At 41.1% G+C, this 20575-nt stretch overlaps 1 protein-coding gene across 1 annotated transcript; it reads right to left on the minus strand.

The window, feature by feature from the left end:
• Nucleotides 1-18631: 18631 nt before the first annotated feature.
• On the minus strand, nt 18632-20287 carry LOC131179172 (putative UPF0481 protein At3g02645). Its single transcript, XM_058145240.1, has 2 exons — nt 20180-20287; nt 18632-19955 (listed from the first exon to the last, which is right to left on the minus strand). Exon 2 carries the CDS (start codon nt 19953-19955, stop codon nt 18648-18650), a length of 1308 nt encoding a protein of 435 aa, XP_058001223.1. The 5' UTR covers nt 20180-20287; the 3' UTR covers nt 18632-18647.
• Nucleotides 20288-20575: the final 288 nt, after the last annotated feature.

Here is a 20575-nt window from a genome sequence, read left to right on the forward strand (position 1 = left end):
TCAACGATATTCTGAAAGAATGTGCCAAAGAAAGAAAGGAAAAGGAAAGACAAGCCGCTCTCTATCAAGAGCTGAAAGGAAATGTTGACCAGCTGGAGAAAATGATAGCACAGGGAAAACAAGAACTCTTACCCGAATCCGAGTATGCTCTGAAGATGTTCGACCCCACCAGACAAGAAGAAAGACTTTATGAATATCTCAGAAAATGTCATCTCATTATAAAGAATCTTCCTGAACCTAGGCCAATGTAAAGAGTGCCATGTATGAATTATTCAATTAATGGAATGACTTTGGGCCACTGTTTAGCAAAATTGTGAATGAATAGTATAACTCCCGTAGGTACTCCCTCGCTAGGGTTACGCGAAAAGTTGGAAGCGCAGTATGGACAAGTACCATAGAGGCGTGTTCAACCCAGTCATTCATAGTCAGACTATCGAACAATGCCATGATAAAAGTGATGCAATTATCCTTCTGTAGATTTCATTTCTGGCTCTCAAATGCCACCGTATCCTTTGTCCACATCAGGACCCTTTTAATTTTGATCAAAATTCACTAAAAATTTCTTTTTTTACTCCCTATAGAAAATCAATATTACTTCAAACAAAGCAAGCCCGACCAGACACGCAGTTCAACCCAGGCGAGTGTACTTAACAAGATCACGAACAAGAAGACTAATGGAAGACCAGGAATAAGTCCAGAACCTGCAAGGACAAGTGTCTAAGCTGAAAGACCAGGTCTCGAAACTCATGAAACTAATGAGGGAGATGTCCCAAAATAAGCCTGCTTCAGAACCTAGCTTACCATTACCTCCCCCACCGCCTACAACGATTGATTCCCAGTATGCTTCAACCTCTTTTGCCTTCCAGCCATCGATCCCGGACCCGACAATCACTGTCAATCCGGCTATCATAAATAATGAGCTACCTTTCTCCCATTACCCCGTCGTCTCAAATGTCGAACCATACCCTTCAGTCTTAATCCCTCCAGTTCACTCCACCCCTCATCTCCCAACCGGGGGAGTATTTCATGCAATAGGAGAAAATAAGACCAGAGAAAGTGAGAAGCTATCCGCTCTAAAAGAGAGACTAAGAGCAATAGAGGGGTTGAACATGTATGGTTCAGTTGATGTGGCGTTACTAAGACTGGTGCTAGACGTGGTGGTGCCGCCGAAGTTCAAAATCCCGGACTTCGACAAGTACACCAGGAACTCAGACCCCCGCATTCACCTGGCAACCTACATTGCCAAAATGTCTGCCTTGACAGAAGATGACAGACTTCTCGTCCACTTCTTTCACGAGAGCCTCTCCGGAGCAGCCCTGAGATGGTGCATTTAGTTGGACAGGAGCAAACTGTGCTCCTGGAAGGATTTAGCGGATGCCTTCTTGAAGCAGTATAAATTTAACTGTGATGTGGCCCCCACAAGGAGGGACCTCCAAAACCTGGTGCAGAGAGACAGGGAAAGCTTCAAAGAATATGCCCAAAGATGGAGGGAGAAGGCTGCAGAAGTACATCCTCCAGTGACGGACAATGAACTATGCTCCTTATTCATTGAAACGTTGAAGGCTCCTTACTTCAACCTGATGATTGGAAATACCTCCAACAGCTTCTTGGATATTATCCAAACTGGTGAGAGGATTGAAGCTAATTTAAGGATGGGACATTGCAGAGTTGGTGAGAATCTGCGAAAGCGCGATTTGGCAAAAAGAAGGAGGGTGATGTGCATTTCATCACCCGACAGAACAATTACTCCCCACTTCCTCAAAATAACTACCAGCCATATCCTCCCCTTCATGGCCAAACCATTGCAAATATTCCACCTCCTTTCCCAAATTACCCACACCCGCGCCCACAGTATCCACCACCTACAAATTACCAACCCAGACCGCCCCCTCCACCTACTCAACCCAGACCACCTCAAAATAACCCGAGACCACTAAGAAATCCTGATCCACCCCTTCCCCTTCCACTCAGCGAAATATACCGATACCTCGTCGGTATAAACCAGATAGTACCAGTTCCCCTTGAACCAATTCAGCCACTATACCCCAGGTGGTATGATGCCACCGCCCGGTGTAAGTATCATGGAGGGGCACAAGGGCACTCTACTGATAATTGTGGGGCACTCAGAGAGAGAGTGCACACCCTGATCAGGAATGGTTGGTTGAAGATTGAGGGGAATGGTTCCCTCCCCAATGTTACCTCAAACCCATTGCCCAATCATGGTACGAGCAATGGTGTAAATATGATAGAGTCAGAAGGAGAAGGATCAACCCCAGAGGTAGATGAGCTAATTCCTCACTTTGAGGCAATTTTTAGAATGGCAGTAAGGGAAGGTTACCTCTACCCTCGAGCACCAGAACCTGAAGGCGGGGTAACATGCCCCTATCATGGAAGGGCAACTAACCACCAGCTGCAAAATTGTGAAGAGTTTAAGGAACAAGTTCAGAACTTACTGTCTCTCAAGGTCTTGAGATGCCAGACGAGGTCGAAGATAGAAGAGGGAGTAAATACAACCCGATTCAGCCAAAAGGCCTCCACCTCTAAACACAAAATCATCTTTTCAGCCCCAACCTCCTCACCACCAGTAACAATTATACGAACCCCGCCTCAGCTCCCTGTCACAAACACCCATGCCATACCTTGGAATTATAATTTCCAAGTCTTCACCCAAGGAGCGTCAAGCAGTACGTCAGCTCCTAATCTTGCTTCACCTTCGGCACCTCCAAAACCGTGCTTCGCTCCTCATGAGCATTTCAGAATGACTTATGCCGGACCTACCAACAGTACTACTCCCCAAGCTAATCCTCAGCCTGTCACTGCCATGAAATCCTCCCCACCCGAGCAAGAAGTCGAGTTTATAACTCGAAGTGGGAGATGTTACGGGTATGAAGAGAAAGAAAAGAAGAGAGGGAAAGTAAAAATGGGAGAGCCCCAAGAGAATACAGGAGAGGAGGTTGAGAGAATGGAGAGAGGAGAACCCGCCGGATCAAACGAAGAAGAGGAGCTGCTGCTTCAAATAATGAAGCAAAGTGAGTATGATGTGGTGGAACAGTTAAGGAAGACACCTGCATGAATTTCACTGCTGTCACTGATTCTGAGTTCAGAGGTGCACCGCCAAGCCTTGCAAAAGATCCTGGATAAGGCCTTCGTAAGCCCCGACATCACACCGGGACAGTTCGAGAAGATAGTAGGACAAATTCAGGCATCCAGTTCTGTTACTTTCTCGGAAGACGAGATAGATCCTGCAGGCTTAGCACATACTAAGGCTCTACATGTGACGGTAAAATGCAAAGGTTGTATAGTGGCCAAGGTCCTTATTAATAATGGATCCGCGCTCAACATACTGCCTAATGCCACCTTGGCTAGGCTACCGGTCGACCGTTCCAATATACGCCAAAGTGCTATGGTGGTAAGAGCCTTTGACGGTACAAGAAGAGAAGTGCTGGGAGACATTGACTTGCCCCTCCAAGTTGGTGCATGCACCTTCAACGTCACATTCCAAGTGATGAATATTGAACCTGCCTATACTATGTTACTGGGGAGGCCTCGGATCCATTCAGCGAATGCCGTTCCTTCAACTTTGCACCAAAAGATAAAGTACATTATGGACGGCAAAATCATCACTGTGAGAGGGGAAGAAGCCATGCTGGTTACCAAGCCACAATCACTTCCTTATGTGGAGGCTGCTGAGGAATCATTGGAAAGCTACTTCCAAGCCCTAGAATTACAAGAAACTATCTCAAGAAGTGAAGGGGCTATGGCTATGGTAGCCAAGGTGATGTCGAGGAACGGGTATGAAGAGGGCAAAGGGTTAGGCGCCGCATTGCAAGGGATTATCGAACCTATACCGGCTATCCAGAAGGTAGGCCGTTGTGGTTTGGGTTATGAGGAGGACGCCCTCATGGATGGGCGATTCTGGATGAGAAATCAACTTCGGGATCAAAGATTTGATCAGAAAATCGGGAGGATGAAGGTAGTCCCGAAAATCACGGAGGTTTTCACTAAACCGGTCATTGAAAATCCGGCCGAGGTTGAAGAATCACCCGATGAACCATCCATCGATGTTATCCACTTGGATTCCTTGTATGAGGCTCTGGTCTCGCCAATAACTGAGGGGCAAGAGCTGAACAACTGGACAGCAGAGGACGTCCCTGTACTTAATTTCGAGTAAAGTACTTTTGGTTATCTACACTTGATCATTTTGTCCATGGTGACAAGTGTAATACTGTAAATGGGCACTTTTCTTATGTTAAAAATGTTAATGAATTAATAGCGCATTTCATATCCAATTCTCTCTTTTCCTTTTTGAAATCCAGCTTTATAATATATTCCATTTTCGTTTATTCAGGACTATTCATCAAATAACACCTAATAACTCAATAGACTCAGAAATTCCTCTGGTTAATTTTGAAATCCCCATAACTGCCATTACTTCAAGTGATTCTGAGGGAGAACTCATAGAAGAAAGGGATGAAAGAGACGAACCTTCCCTAGTGCCTTGTGGGGACGAAACGCACACCATAAACTTGGGCACAGAAGAAGTAAAAAGGGAACTTAGGGTTGTGGAGAGTGAAGAATCAGAAGATATGATCAGTTTGCTCAGGGAATTCCTAGACGTATTTTCTTGGAGCTATGATGACATGATTGGTTTGGACCCCCAGATTGTGACACATAAAATTCCCCTAATTCCGGGGACAATCCCAGTAAAATAGAAATTAAGAAGAATGAATCCTGACACACTGCTCAAAGTTAGGGATGAGGTCAAGAAACAGTATGATGCTGGATTCCTGGAAGTAGTCAAATATCCCCAATGGATAGCTAACGTTGTCCCGGTAATGAAGAAGGACGGGAGAGTCAGGGTGTGCGTTGATTACAGGGATCTTAATAAAGCAAGCTTGAAAGATGATTTCCCTCTCCCTCTCATTGATGTGTTAGTAGACAATGCTGCGGGATTAGGCAGGTGTTCGTGTATTGATGGGGCATCTGGGTACAACCAAATCCCAATGGACGAGGAGGACAAGGAGAAAACCGCCTTCATCACTCAATGGGGGGTATTCTGCTACCGGGTCATGCCTTTTGGGTTAAAGAATGCTGGCGCTACCTATCAGCGTGCTATGGTCACATTATTCCACGATATGATGCACAAAGAAGTGGAGGTGTACGTGGATGATATGATCATCAAATCCAAAGGAGGAGAAAGCCATGTGCAGGTGCTGAGGAAAGTATTCGAGAGACTCAGAAAATACCAGTTGAAACTGAACCCTGCTAAATGCGTATTCGGGGCTAGATCTGGGAAGTTGTTGGGATTCATAGTGAGCGAGAAGGGAATAGAAGTAGATCCGGATAAAGTTCGAGCCATTCAAGAAATGCCATCCCCAAAGACAGAAAGAGAGGTGCGCAGTTTTCTGGGGAAGTTGAACTACATATCAAGGTTTATTTCCAATCTTACCTCCAAAGCTGAGCCTATTTTTAGACTACTCCGAAAGAACAACTCCACTCAATGGGATTCAGTTTGCCAAGAGGCTTTCGAGAAAATTAAGCAGTACCTGTCAAACCCACCGGTATTAGTTTCGCCGGTGGCGGGAAGACCCCTGATTCTGTATATGGTGGTCCAACAGAGCTCAATGGGATGTGTTTTGGGGCAACATGATGATACCGGCCGAAAGAAAAGGGCTATTTATTACCTGAGCAAAAAGTTCAATGATTGTGAGTCAAGGTACTCTTTCCTAGAGAAAACTTACTGCGCGTTAGCCTGGACAGCAAATCGCCTCAAACACTACATGTTGAATCACAAGACATGGCTCATCTCCAGGATGGATCCTATTAAATATGTATTTGAAAGCCCATTCGTGCCAGGAAGGATAGCCAAATGGCAGATCATACTCTCCCAATATGACATTGTTTATATGACCAGGAAAGCAGTCAAAGGTAGTGTGATCGCCGATCTCCTAGCGGAAAACCCTATCCAGGATTATGAAGCTTTGGATTTTGAGTTCCCCGATGAGCATATTAACGAAGTGGACTGCGAAAAAGAAGAACCAACTGATGTATGGGAAATATATTTCAACGGAGCTGTCAATTTATCCGGTAATGGAATCAGAGCTGTGTTGGTATCCCCGGAAGGGAAACACTTCCCGATAGCTATCAAATTGAGATTTGACTGCACCAACAACATCGCAGAATACAAAGCTTGTGTGATGGGCTTACAGGCTACCATTGAAATGAAAGTCAAGAAGTTGGAAGTATATGGGGATTCAGCCTTGATTATTTATCAAGTCAAAGGAGAATGGTAAACTAAGGATCCGAAGCTGATCCCATATCAGAAATACCTACTGGAGCTGATCAAGAAGTTCGAAGAAATCTCTTTCACTCACCTTAATCGAGACAAGAATCAATTTGCAAATGCCTTAGCCACCCTGGCTGTTATGGCTCAAATAGAAGAAGCGCAGATGACTCAGGAATTGCAGATCAAAGCAAGGAGTGAGCCAGCATACTGCTTCATGATTGAGGAAGAACCTGATGGTAAACCTTGGTATCATGACATCCTGCTTTACATCAGAACCAGAGAATTCCCCTCAGGGGCGAGCAAAAACAAAAAGAGGATGATTCGGAGATTAGCATTGGGATACTTCCCCAGTGGAGAAATTCTATACAAGAGGAGCTCCAACGGTGAATTGTTGAGGTGCGTGGATACAAAAGAAGCAAAGAGGATCCTTTTCGAGACTCATGAGGGAAATTGTGCAACCCATGCCAATGGGCATATGATGGCTAAGCAAATCATGCGACGGGGATATTTTTGGACTACCATGGAAAAGGATTGCGTCGAATATTTTCGAAAGTGCCATAAGTGTCAGGTCTATGCAGACCCAATAAATGTTCCGCCTCACCAATTGTTCAACCTCGTCTCACCATGGCCTTTCGCAATGTGGGGCATTGATGTGATTGGTCCCATCAACCCTAAGGCATCCAATGGGCACAGATTTATCCTAGTAGCCATCGACTATTTTTCTAAATGGGTCAAGGCAACATCATATGCTCACATCACGCAGAACACGTTCCTCAAGTTCCTCAGAAATAATATCATCTGCCGACATGGCCTCCCCAGCGAAATTATCACTGATAATGCCAAAAATTTGAATGGTCCGAAGATCTAGAGGTTATGCGACCAATACAAGATTCGACATCTTAATTCCTCCCCGTACCGCCCCCAGATGAATGGAGCAGTAGAGGCTACAAACAAAAACCTCAAGAGAATAATCCGGAAAATGACGGTCACTTATAGGGACTAGCATGATATGCTCCCCTACGCCTTTCACGCATACCGGACTTCAGTAAGGACATCAACTGGGGCAACCCCATACTCACTGGTTTACGGGATGGAAGCTGTACTACCTATTGAGGTAGAAATTCCTTCTCTAAGAATTCTGAAAGAGTCAGGGATTGATGAATCGGAATGGATCCAGTCAAGGTTGGACCAATTAAACTTGCTAGATGAGAAGAGGCTGGCGGCGGCATGTCACGAGCAGTTATACCAAAGAAGAATGGCCAGGGCATTTAATAAAGGGGTTCGCCCACGCGAATTCCAACCAGGAGACCTAGTCCTGAAGAAAGTACTTCCAAATAAAAATGATCCCCGGGGTAAATGGTCACCAACCTACGAGGGACCCTATGTGGTTAAAAAAGCATTCTCTGGTGGGGCACTGATTTTGACCCACATGGACGGCGAAGAATTTCCAAGACCTGTGAATGCCGACACCGTCAAAAGATACTACGCCTAAAAGAGGGGAAGGGGTGAAAACCTGAAAGGGAACTCCTAGCAAAATGTGTGAAAGGAGGCGAAAACCCTGAAAGGGCGCTTTCTGCAAAATGAGTGAGGGACGAAAACCCGAAAGGGCGTCCTGAAAGAGCGAGTAAAAAAAAAAAAAAAAAATCTAGGGGTGAAAACCCGAAAGGGCATCCCAAGAACCAAAAGGGAGAAATAAGGAACGGGGCATGAAACCAAGGATGGAAAGAAACCGTCATGGCATGAGACTTCAGAGTACTGGAAATAATGGCAGTTAAGGGACTTCAAAGCTAACTACAAGGAATATGTGAGATCTGTCCTTGTACCCTTTTCCTTTGAAACTCTATCTTTGTTTCTTAAAACCATAATAAAGTCATACTTTATTCACTTTGCTTTTATCTTTCCCGTATACTCACTCTTTACTTTTATCCTTCTTCAATCTCTTTATTTAATGCGCTATTAATCAGTTAAAATTTTTGCCATAAGATTAGAATTTGAAAATTGATAACCTCACGTACTTTACTATGAGATTTACAGGGAAAAAAAAAAAAAAAACTAGAGGTGAAAACCTGGAAGGGCGCTTCTAGTCAAATGGACGAAAGGAAAGTGAAAACCCGCAAGGGAGCTTTTCGTAAAAATAAGAAGAAGGCCAAGAACAGAAAAGGGGCATCCGTAGAAAGGAGGTCGTAGGTCAAGTCTTGTAACTCGTCCTCCATTAATCATTGGCCTTTGGGATCTTGTTAAGTACACTTCATCGGGGAAGAATTTCTCGTGTCGGGATTAGACTTGCTTTGTAAGTTGATTTTAATTTTCCTGCATTTAAATTTTCTGTCATCAACCTCTGGTTCCTTGATCTAAGTTGATTTTAATTTTTCAGCATTTAAATTTCCTGTTATCAACCTCTGGTTCCTTGATCTAAGTTGATTTTAAATTCCAGCATTTAAATTTCCTGTTATCAACCTCTGGTTCCTTGATCTAAGTTGATTTTAATTTTCCTGCATTTAAATTTTCTGTCATCAACCTCTGGTTCCTTGATCCAAGTTGATTTTAAATTCCTGCATTTTAAATTTTCTGTCATCAACCTCTGGTTCCTTGATCCAAGTTGATTTTAAATTCCTGCATTTTAAATTTCCTGTTATCAACCTCTGGTTCCTTGATCCAAGTTGATTTTATTTTTCCTGCAATTTAAATTTCCTGTTATCAACCTCTGGTTCCTTGATCTAAGTTGATTTTAATTTTCCTGCATTTAAATTTCTTGTTATCAACCTCTGGTTCCTTAATCTAAGTTGATTTTAATTTTCCTGGAGTTCCTTGATCTAAGTTGATTTTAATTTTCCTGCATTTAAATTTCCTGTCATCAACCTCTGGTTCCTTGATCCAAGTTGATTTTAAATTCCTGCATTTTAAATTTTCTGTCATCAACCTCTGGTTCCTTGATCCAAGTTGATTTTAAATTCCTGCATTTTAAATTTCCTGTTATCAACCTCTGGTTCCTTGATCCAAGTTGATTTTAATTTTCCTGCAATTTAAATTTCCTGTTATCAACCTCTGGTTCCTTGATCTAAGTTGATTTTAATTTTTCAGCATTTAAATTTCCTGTTATCAACCTCTGGTTCCTTGATCTAAGTTGATTTTAATTTTCCTGCATTTAAATTTTCTGTCATCAACCTCTGGTTCCTTGATCCAAGTTGATTTTAAATTCCTGCATTTTAAATTTTTCGTCATCAACCTCTGATCCAAATTGATTTTAAATTCCTGCATTTTAAATTTCCTGTTATCAACCTCTGGTTCCTTGATCTAAGTTGATTTTAATTTTTCAGCATTTAAATTTCCTGTTATCAACCTCTGGTTCCTTAATCTAAGTTGATTTTAATTTTCCTGCATTTAAATTTTCTGTCATCAACCTCTGTTTCCTTGATCCAAGTTGATTTTAATTTCCAGCATTTAAATTTCCTGTTATCAACCTCTGGTTCCTTGATCTAAGTTGATTTTAATTTTTCAGCATTTAAATTTCCTGTTATCAACCTCTGGTTCCTTGATCTAAGTTGATTTTAATTTTCCTGAATTTAAATTTTCTGTCATCAACCTCTGTTTCCTTGATCCAAGTTGATTTTAATTTCCAGTATTTAAATTTCCTGTTATCAACCTCTGGTTCCTTGATCCAAGTTGATTTTGATTTTCTAGCATCTTAAATTCCCGTTACCAATCTCCAAGTCACTAACCTAAGTAGGTCTTAATTTCCTAACCTTGTTTTTGAATTTCCACGCTTCAATTCCCGAATCGCCCAAAATATGGGTCGAAAATCTTTACATAATTCCTACGCGGGAAAAATTTTCCCTTTAATAGAAATTATGTAAAGAGGGGCAGCTGTCGACACCATATTTTGGTCGATCCCTGAAATCAAAAAGACTTAGAAATCGATCTCCAAGACCAAATCCACATGTCGTTCAATCACATTTCCGATCTCTCCTTGCCAAACAACCACATTTCCGATCTCTCTTCAAAAAGAATCGAATCCATACTAAGTCCCCATATCAGTTAAAGCCTCACCGGTCTCTCAAATCAATTACCGAGTTCTTTGGCCAAGTCAATCACATTTTCGATCTCTTGTTTGACGAAACCAAACCAACATCAGGTTTTCATGTCGCCAGTCTTATTGCCGATCTCCCTTTTAAAAGTTTGGAAATAATCGTTTGATAAAGTTAAAGTTCCAATCCAGTTTAATGATGATCCCGATCTTAAGTGTTCAAGTCAAATTTCCAATTTTAGTCAAGTCCCGTTTAGCGTTGGTTCCCTGCCGATCTCATGCTTATTATGTTTTCCGACCTCTTACACTTAGATCAATAATCACTTTCAGTTGTTGTTTTAATATACTCAAACAATCAAGTACTTATACAAATTAGAGATTTTCCGATCACATCCATTCATTAAACAAAAGGGAACCTTCATTTCATTTAAAATTTTGTACAAGTCATTCGGCTGGAGGATCACCCCCAGCCTGATCTACATTTTGCTCGCTTCCTCTTTCACCCTCACCCTCCTCCTCACTATCCTCACCTTTGTCCTGGGGAGCCAGATCTACCATCCAAGTGAAGTCCTCCTCGGGATATCGCTTCCTGAGCTCGGCCAAGAGATCCCTATGAGCGGTCACATAAGCACCGGCCTCCCGTGTCATCGCCTCTTCTTCTTTTGCTCTGAGCTCCTCAGTGAGGCGAGCAACTTCACTGGCTCGGAGCGCCCGAACTTCTTCAAGAACATGATCTCGCTCGGCCAGAACTCGAGCCTGTTCGGCCAGCTTATCCTCATAGAACTTCATTCGCCCCTCAATTTGTGATATGTAGTTCTGAGCGGATGACAGTTGGGATCGGAGGGAAGCCGCTTGATGACTCATTTTCTCGACCTCCTTACCCAGGCGGTGAGCCTTCTCCCGGACAATGTGCTGGTTCACCAAGCACTCCACGTTCAGGCTCATAGATCGGGTCAGGATGTCATCAAGATTGTCCGGGGACAGCCTATCCCGATCCTCCCGAAGGCAGATGGAGGACCCCAAGACCTTAGCAAAGCCCGGATTCTCCCGAACCGTGCGGTTCTTCTCCAGCGAGTGGATTAGGACTTGAGCACCTCGGAAAAGGGTCCTCACAGCAGGATGGGAAGGACCCCCTTCCGCGCTCGAAGCGGCTGGAGGAGGTGGAGGCGGCTCTTCTTGGCGAGGAGGAGATCGGACCACTTCTATGGTCGGCGGTCCCGAGGGTTGAGAAGAACCTCCTTGTATTTCTCCGGGCTCATGACCGGGCATTTGAAGCAGCTCAGAACGCTTCATCTCCCGTACCTTCCGGGAGATCTCTCTCTTCCGCTTTCAACTCTCCTTGGAAGCTTCGACACTTGCCATACCTACACAAAGAAGAGGTCAGTGAGATCGCTAAGGTCCAAAAATCTGAGATATAGAAAATACCGATGCCAAGGTTAGAGAGCTGAAGCCCGCGATCTTTGCCAGTGATCAATTCCATTGTCCAGTGATGCAGTTCGGCAGTCACTGCATCCAAACAAGAGAACTTCTCTCTGGACATCTGATCCTTCAACTCCATCGCCATTGCACCCTCTTCCCTACTCAGGGCGAGGTGCCTCGGAAGCAAGGGACCCTGGTGCAGCCAGCTACGTGGGAAACCCTCAAAGCCGTTCGGAATTTTGCTCCTCAGGATAAAAAAGCGATTCTTCCAATTCTTCAGGGAGGAGGGCAGATCGGTAAAGAGCCCGCAATGTGGCTTCGCCTGAAAGAACCAGTACTCGTCGTCCTTTCGGCGAGTCAGCCTATGTAGTTCGGTGAATACCTTCTCCGTTGGACTGAGCCCCTTAGCCCGGCAGAGGCCTCTGAAGGCTACCAAGATCCACCATGAGTTCGGGTGAACTTGAGTTATACACACTTGGTGAAATTTTAGAACCTCCTTAAAGAAGTCGTCAAGAGGGAACCGCAGCCCGGCTTTTAATTGTTCTTCGTATACCATGATCATATCATTCTCTTCGAAGAAGTGATCGGCTCGGTGATCGCCGTGACACCGGATAAGTTCGTATGAATCGGGCCGAATGTTATACTCCTGGCTGAACGATTGCAGGTCGGTTTCTTGAAGGATCGATGGCAGCTCATCCATGGGAAGATTTTCTCTCCCTGAAGGATGTGTTCGTCTTGAGGGTCCCGCTTGGCCACGGGCGGGAACGGAGGATGTAGGAGGTTCAGGTCGCCCGATCGGTCCGACCACCTCAACTTCGTCTGACGACCATGAGACGTGAACGGAAAGGGGGCTTGCCGCTCTCTGACCCTCGGAGCCCTCATTTTCAAAGGAAATAGAGAATTTAAACTAAAAGAAGGATCAAAACCCTTACCGGAGCTTGATCGGTGTCGGAAGAACTTGAAAAATCGAGAGAATTTTGGAATCGCTCGCAAGATACTGAAAATGACATAAGAAAGCAAATGGCTGACCCATCCCCTATTTATACCCGTCCGAGCATTTAATGTTCACGGTGTCCCAAGCGGCGCATCGGTTAGCGGGATTCGCCAGCCTTTTCTGACACATCTCACTAATATTCTGGAGATTCCCTAGGGAGATCGGCTAGTTAGAGATCGGCGATTTGAGATAGATATTTCTAATCACAGATCGGTTAAGGGTCGTTTAAGTTAAGAATCGGATCGGGTAAATACTTCTGAGATCGGAAAATAACCAATACAATAATGATAAAATGATAATTGACAAAATAAAAATTTTATTTCCAAAAGGTCGGATTACATCATTTGGGCGATCTCAAGAGATCGGATTACATTAAAGGTCTGATTACATCATTAGGGCGATCTCTAGAGATCGGATTACAGTAAAGGTCGGATTACATCATTTGGGCGATCTCTAGAGATCGGTGGAACATCCTATCTAAAAGTCCTATGTCAAAGCCTAGTCTCGTGGCTGAGTCAAAAGATGTGTTTGACCAGGAGACCGGCCGTCGACATCAGATAGATGTACAGCTCAGATGGGGGGACTATGACTCCCATGAGAATGAGAGAGGTCGTCATCAATGTTATCGCTCGAAATCGAGCCGCTGTCGAAACACCCAGTGTGGTGAGGAGCCAGATGAGCGTCAAGGGGCAGTCACCGATGTTAAGGGGAATATTAGCAGTCTTCTCGCCCGAAATCAATTCGCAGATTATATCGGTCGAACGATTCGGGATCGACACGATCGAGGTCCTTGGTCCAGGTCGGTGAATTAGTCCGGTTCTCTCACTGGCATCAAATGAGGTTATCATAATTCCCTTGTCACCAGGATCGTAAATTTTCAGGCGAGGAACAAAGAAGGCAACCGGAAAAAGATCAAAATCGGTTATCATGTCTGGGATCGTTGCCGGAGCAACTAGAACAGGAAAAGTAAGGAGGAAAGGGGAGAAAATCAAATGCGGAAGGTTTTTCCCGTTGAGGGTATATATAAGGGAGGACCGAGCATTTATTGCTAAGCAGAAAACGAAGCGGACATCTTGGGAATCGAAGGAAATAAATGCTTTGACTGAACCAGACCGGATGAAGGAGAAGATCGGAGTTGGAAAGGTCGGAAGAGGGAAGCCTAGCATGAGAGAACGGAAAAGGATCGTGTTAGAAGGATCGGTAAGGAGGGGAGATCGAAAAACAAGGAGAATAAGACAACTCCCAATAACTGTCGTCATAATCAGAGCCGAGGTAGTTAAAGCGTTGCAGACGAGATCTCCACCGCACGCCTGAGAATCACCCACATTACTGACAGATGCCAGAGTATGTCATGACAGTGCTGTACATCCCAATCTCCACCGTTGATCTCATTTGTAAGGACGAGCCTGGAGCCCTTAGATCAAAGAAGAAGACGACAAGACCAGCGCCTTTCACTCCCAACCCTCGGATCGTCCTTGACAAGGAAATTTTGGGTCGTCTGATTAAAAGAGAGAAAGGACAAATATTCTGAAAGGGATCTCAGCCATTCGTTCTGATTCTCTTTAATTCCCGAGCCTCAGATCATGTCCTTTGAAATCCTAACCTTCCATCTCCCTCAAGGAGAATCTTGACCCTTCATTGGGAGCACCCGGTCCCTATAAATACCTGCATGAAAACTGTAGCGGGGACAACAGAAAAAATAGTGAATATAGTGGAAGGACTCTGAAACTTAATTCAGTTCGTTACTCTATTATTTTTGAGCTTTCATAAGAAAAACTTTTGAAACCAGTTTTCTGAAGTATTTTCTTAAAAATGGATTTTTGAATATTGAAACTCTTCATTTTCAGTTTGTTCATCATCCTGTGACGCTCTCGCTTTCTGTTTTTGTTATCTTCATTTCCACTCCCGTTGTCCAAGCTCAACTTCATTCAAACTCGGTTATTTGGACCTGACTGCATTTTAGCAAAGAATCCTTCATTTCAAGGCGAACCTTAGTCCTCCGGCTATCAACCCGTAGTCCTATTACGTGATTCCATAGTTAGTTTAGTAGATTCGGCTCCCTACAGGTGAGTACTTATATCGCTGCTTTATCAAGTGCTCGTTTTATTCTACGTATTTCCTTTATCTTTGTGTCTGTAATTTTCCCCAAGTTTACACTGCATTAAAAAACGTGACAAAGGTCATTCCTGGGTTTACTTCTTCGTTAACCAGTCCATCCCTTTGTTAATCTTTGTTACTTCTAAATGCAAGAGTTCTAGTCCCGAGTAACGTATAAGCAGTTGGATAAAATGTAGGTAACAGTGTCTTAAGCGTTTCTTTAAAATAATAGAAGGTCTGAATAACAAGTCAGGAAAATAGTAAAGTTGAATAACTATACTAACACAGAAGATAATTGAGTAAAACGTCATAAGACGGAATAAAACCAAATCTAAGATAAATAAATGGAATGAATCAGGTATCAAAAGGTACTGATAAGGCGACCACATTGGAGGTCGAAAATTCAGTCTAGTATCCCCTGTCTAGTCACAAGGTATCAATGAGTTAAAAGAAGCCTTATTCCGATCCCCGGCATCCTCGAATGCCAGAACCCTTAGTTTTAGGCTCTTGTGATGCGTAGCTGTAATCAAATTTCGGGAGATCGGAAAAGTCCTTTTCCGGCTCCTATTAAAATGAAAGAGATTGGAAGAGAGTTCTTATCCGATTCTCAATCCAAAAATTCTAATTTTAACCCAAAAGAGATCGGAGGAGAGTTCTTGTCCGATCCTCAATCCATAATTTTAACGAATACTTAAAAGAGATCGGAAGAGAGTTCTTATCCGATTCTCAATCCAAAAACTCTAATTTTAACCTAAAAGAGATCGGAGGAGAGTTCTTATCCGATTCCCAATCTAAAATTTAATAATAAGAGAGCGGAGGAGAGTTCTTATCTGATTCTCAATCTAAATTTTAATAATAAGAGATCGGAGGAGAGTTCTTATCCGATTCTCAATCTAAATTTTAATAATAAGAGATCGGAGGAGAGTTCTTATCCGGTTCTTAATCCTAATTGTAATCAAATACCTAAAAGAGATCGGAGAAAAGTTCTTATCCGATTCTCAATCTAAATCTTTAATAAATATCTAAAAGAGGTCGGAAGAGAGTCCTTATCCGATCTTCAAAATTAAACTTTAATAAACACCCAAACTAATTCTATAAACCACAACACAACATCCACTCACTAAGGTTGTCTCATTTACTTATGTATCTGGGTAATCCTAATTAGTGAAAAATCAAATATTCCCTTTTATCAAAAGGATTAACATTTCCATTTGAATCCCCCTAACTACCGATTTTAGTAAAAATTAAATCTGCTCACCCTCATTGAGGGACGAGATGGGGTGCCTAACACCTTCCCCATCCGTATATGGACCCCGAACCTAGAATCTCTGTTTTCGAAGTGGTTTTATTTAAATTTGTGTTTCATAAATGGTTTCCTTTAATTTCTCTTAAAATTAAAGTGGAGACTCCTCACTCTTTCTCACTTCGGTGAGTGTTCGTCCAGGCGACCGCAAACCCATTGCGACAATCCTTTTAATGTTTCTAACAAATTAGTTGAAAATTCGAGAAGATCTATGAGTCAATTAGACTATGCTAGTACAATTTATAGTTTGATGTATACTATGCATTGTACTAAGCCAGATATTGCTTTTGCTATTTGTAAAGTTTCAAGATATACTTATAATCCTAGCACTGATCATTGGAGAACTGTTAGAAGAGTTTTCAGTTATCTTAAAAGGACAAAGTCTTTTGCCTTATTTTATAATAAGTTTCCTTTAGTACTTGAGGGTTATAATGACTCCAGTTAGATAACTAATATTAATGATAATAAGTCTACTTTGGTTGGATATTCACTTTAGGTGGAGGAGCTATCTCATGGGCTTCTAAGAAACAAATATGCATCACTCATTACACAATAGAATCTGAGTTTATTGCTTTAGTATCAGTAAGCAAAGAGACAGAATGACTGAAAAATTTATTGCTTTATATAAAGTTATTACCACAACTGATGCGAACAATCTCTTTGCACTGTAATAGTGAAGCTACTATGTCTAATGGCAAGTCTAGACGTATTGCTTTAAGACATGAGTATGTTAGATAACTAATTTATGATGGTATTATCACAGTTATATATATCAGATCAAAGAACAATCTTGCTGACTCATTAACCAAAGGGCTTCACAAGGGATATGATTAGTAGCATTATATGTGCGAAGAGTCTAAAATTTTTTTAACTTGTTACTAGTAATAGGAACCTTACCTTTCTTATTGCTTAGCAATTTTAAAGGTTTAAAAAGTAATAACAAGTTATAATTTGTGACAATTTGCGAGCACTAAAAATTTAAGCAGTATTCAAGAAAAAAATATTGAGTATTTATTACTCTTAATGAAGATACTGGGTTTGGTTTAGAACCAAGAAGTCTATAATTGTGACTTAGAATAAACTTCACCTATGAACACAAGAAGTGGTGCTGCTTCTATTAAAGTTTGGATAATAAAACTTTATAAATGTTCATAAATCCAGGATGTAGCACAACGCTATAATATGTTGCTAAAGGTCACGGTGAATGTGCTAAAGAAGTTGATAAAATTTATATGTATAATATTTTTGATTATGTCAATATAGGAATTATGGTTTAATATTTAAATATAATCAGTAATTTCGATGAGATTTTAAAGTATTTATACTAATAGTAGGTTTAAGTCAAAAGGAACCTTCTGTATGCATAAATCTTAATTCAAATTGATTGTGTTTATCACTAATTAAGTGAGGGATTGTTATAAATAGTTAGTGATATAAAAATTGTCCCATATTGAAATAGTTATGTTTGTTCATTAAAAGGCATCAAAAGAAATTGTTTATTACCAATTATTGTATCTATTCTATGAGTTATATATAAACAGATGTAATTGTTCTATTCTAAGAGAAATAAGTGAATGTATATAATTTTTCTAAGAGATACAAAGTGAATTGTTATATCTGTTATAAAAGATGCAAGTGAACAGATGTAATTATTCTAATAGATACAAAGTAAACTGTTGTATCTATTTGAAGAAATGTAAATGTTGTATACATAACAACAGTTTTGAACAGAAATTCATTATCTCTTTCTTCTATCTCCTCCATTCATTTCTATTTACAATCAACGTTATTATTTTTCAATTCATTGTTGGGAGAATTTAAGAATTGCTGTTTAGAATTCTGTTTTGGCTTGGTTTTCTTGAAGGAATATGCTCAAATTATCCAGCAGAAACATAGTGAAAGACATAACTTCTTTAAAAAGAGTGACTACACAATCGAGCCTATTTCATTCTCCAACTTCACACAATGATGTCGAGTTCTTTCCACAGTAGTCAGTAATTTATCATGTGCCGTTAACAAAAGAAAGGATCTAACCCGTTGTGGACCTTGCTATTTCCACGCATCTTCGCCAGCAGGAACTGGAAGATGAAGACACCCCTGTAAGCAAATTATACCCCATTTTAACGGGGAAATTCCCCGAAGAAGTGACTCCAATAAAACTCATCCTCATCCCTATCCTCATCAGGAGGTAAAAGCGCTGCAATAGCAAGAGTCCCAGGGAGAAAGCTGAATAAATTTGACAACTTTACACCCCCCTGTCCACATCCAGTATGTAACTTCAGTTTTGCCAAGTAAATTCATCTACTTGCAGAAAAAAAAAAAGTGAAAAATTAACCAAAAACTCTGCTAAAAGTTTCTTATATGCTAATGAAAAAGTGAACAGTTATAGAAGTAGCTCACAACAAATATATATGCTTTTAAACCAAACTTTACTTAATCAACTTTTTAGCATACATGTATGATAGGAACTACACACTTTTAGTACATGAGCTTTCATGCATGACAACATGAATCAGAAAGGCATTTATTTATAATAAGAAAGAACTGAATACACAGTTTGAATCCCGGTGAGAAGGAGCAGGATTATAGCACCTAAAAACGAGATGAATGCCCATGGGCTGTTAAAATAATCACGCCTTAACTTGGCCATCTGCAGATTCCATTTTCTTTTGCAGTGCTTGTCTACTTTGTCCTCTATATCAGCGTAGAGAACTCTGTTGCAGAAGACATGTTGCCCCATCTTGTTGAATAAAAAAGCAATGGTTTCATCGTCACCCATCCGGTTCTCAATGATCCCCTGGCGACAAAGTATCTCCACATCCTTTGCAGAATCGATGAGGCTATCCATGAATATCATATAATCAGTGAAGTATTTAGGACTTCGGGAATAAGTTAACTGCTCATAGGCAATAAGATTTCGCAGGACACACTCTGTTTTATCTACAATTCGTATTTCTGGGATTTTAATTCTTCCGTTTTCAAACTCTACATCGAACATATTACATTCCTTAACACTCTTGAACCCAATCCCTGCCTCTTTGAGCTCTCTGGCACAACGTGTAGATCTTTTTCTTTCATTTTTTCTTTCATTTCTTTTTCTTTCCGAATACGCCAGCATTCTTTTAGAGGAAGGTTGCCAGTGGTCATGTATCAATCCCAGTAGATTCTTGAATTGCTTCACCTCTTCTGAAGTGTATAAAAGTCTTGGAACATACGCTGGGCCTGGTCGATACCATTTATAGGCCCCCAAAATCATCTTAATGAAATTGATTCCTGGCTTTGAAATTACATTGCTCATGACAAGCAACTCCCAAAGTATGAAGAATGGAAGTTGATTTTCAAGTAATAACAGGTCCAGCTTTAATCTAGTCAATTTATGATTCAACCGAAAAAGAGGGTCAGCTTCACCTTCTGTCAATTTGCATAAAAACTCGATAATAAAGCAACCATCAAGAAGCATCATTGCTACAAATTTATCTTCAGAAAGGTGCAAGGGTTCTGCATAACATTTACGAGCACTTTCCTCCCACCTTCTTAAGAGCTGGACATAACTTGATACGTCATTCTTATCTCCTCGTCGAAGGAAGCTTTGAAGATATCGTATTTTGTGCTCTTCCATGGCAATTAAGTGAGCTTTACCGTGGTGATAAGGACCAATTGCAATCATCTGCGGTTCATATGCCTTCTCATTAACGCTTCGTAATTCATCAGGGACTTTGAAAATGCAACTATCAGAGGATACTTGAGATTCAAGTTTTGTAAGCATTTCATTAATATCAATCGTTACGCAGTCTTCATTGGCCGTGGAGTTCACTTCACTGCTCATCGGCATCTGTGAAAAAAGAACACAATACTCTGTTAACCGAAATTTTAAATGTTCATAACATGTTTCTATAAAAATTATTCTCAACAGGGATTAAAAAAAAAAAAATTGGCATAATATATAATACAATTAGATTTGGTAATGAGGAGAGGAGGAGTATAATATACAACAGAATTAAACAAACTGGGATGCGATTGAGAAGAGAAAAGAGGAGGATCCAGCAGCTAACTTACATCTTAATTTGAAGCATAGAACTCATTCACTGATGCGTAATAAACAAGTGAAACTTTTAGGATTACTTATAATGCTTTTACTTTACTGTATGACGACTTCCAACACCGCCAAGTCTTCTATGGTCGGTCCCCTTGAGCTGGGTACATTATTTTAAAACCTTTGGATTAGAACATTGAATCCTGACCATGAAATGAAAAAGTTGATAAGAACCGATGGTAGGGTCGGAGTTCTTCTCGTATTGATTGTGGAGATTTTAAAAAAAAAAAAAAAAAACCGAATTATGAAAAGTTAATTGAGTAGATGAATTTTTAATATTGTTAATTGACTTTAAAAATTATTAATAGAATAGAAAGGAGAAAAAATTAAAATCAATCAAAATAAAAAATATTTTATAA

This window comes from Hevea brasiliensis, chromosome 4 (genome assembly GCF_030052815.1).
Source record: "Hevea brasiliensis isolate MT/VB/25A 57/8 chromosome 4, ASM3005281v1, whole genome shotgun sequence".
In the NCBI taxonomy this organism is placed as follows: domain Eukaryota; kingdom Viridiplantae; phylum Streptophyta; class Magnoliopsida; order Malpighiales; family Euphorbiaceae; genus Hevea; species Hevea brasiliensis.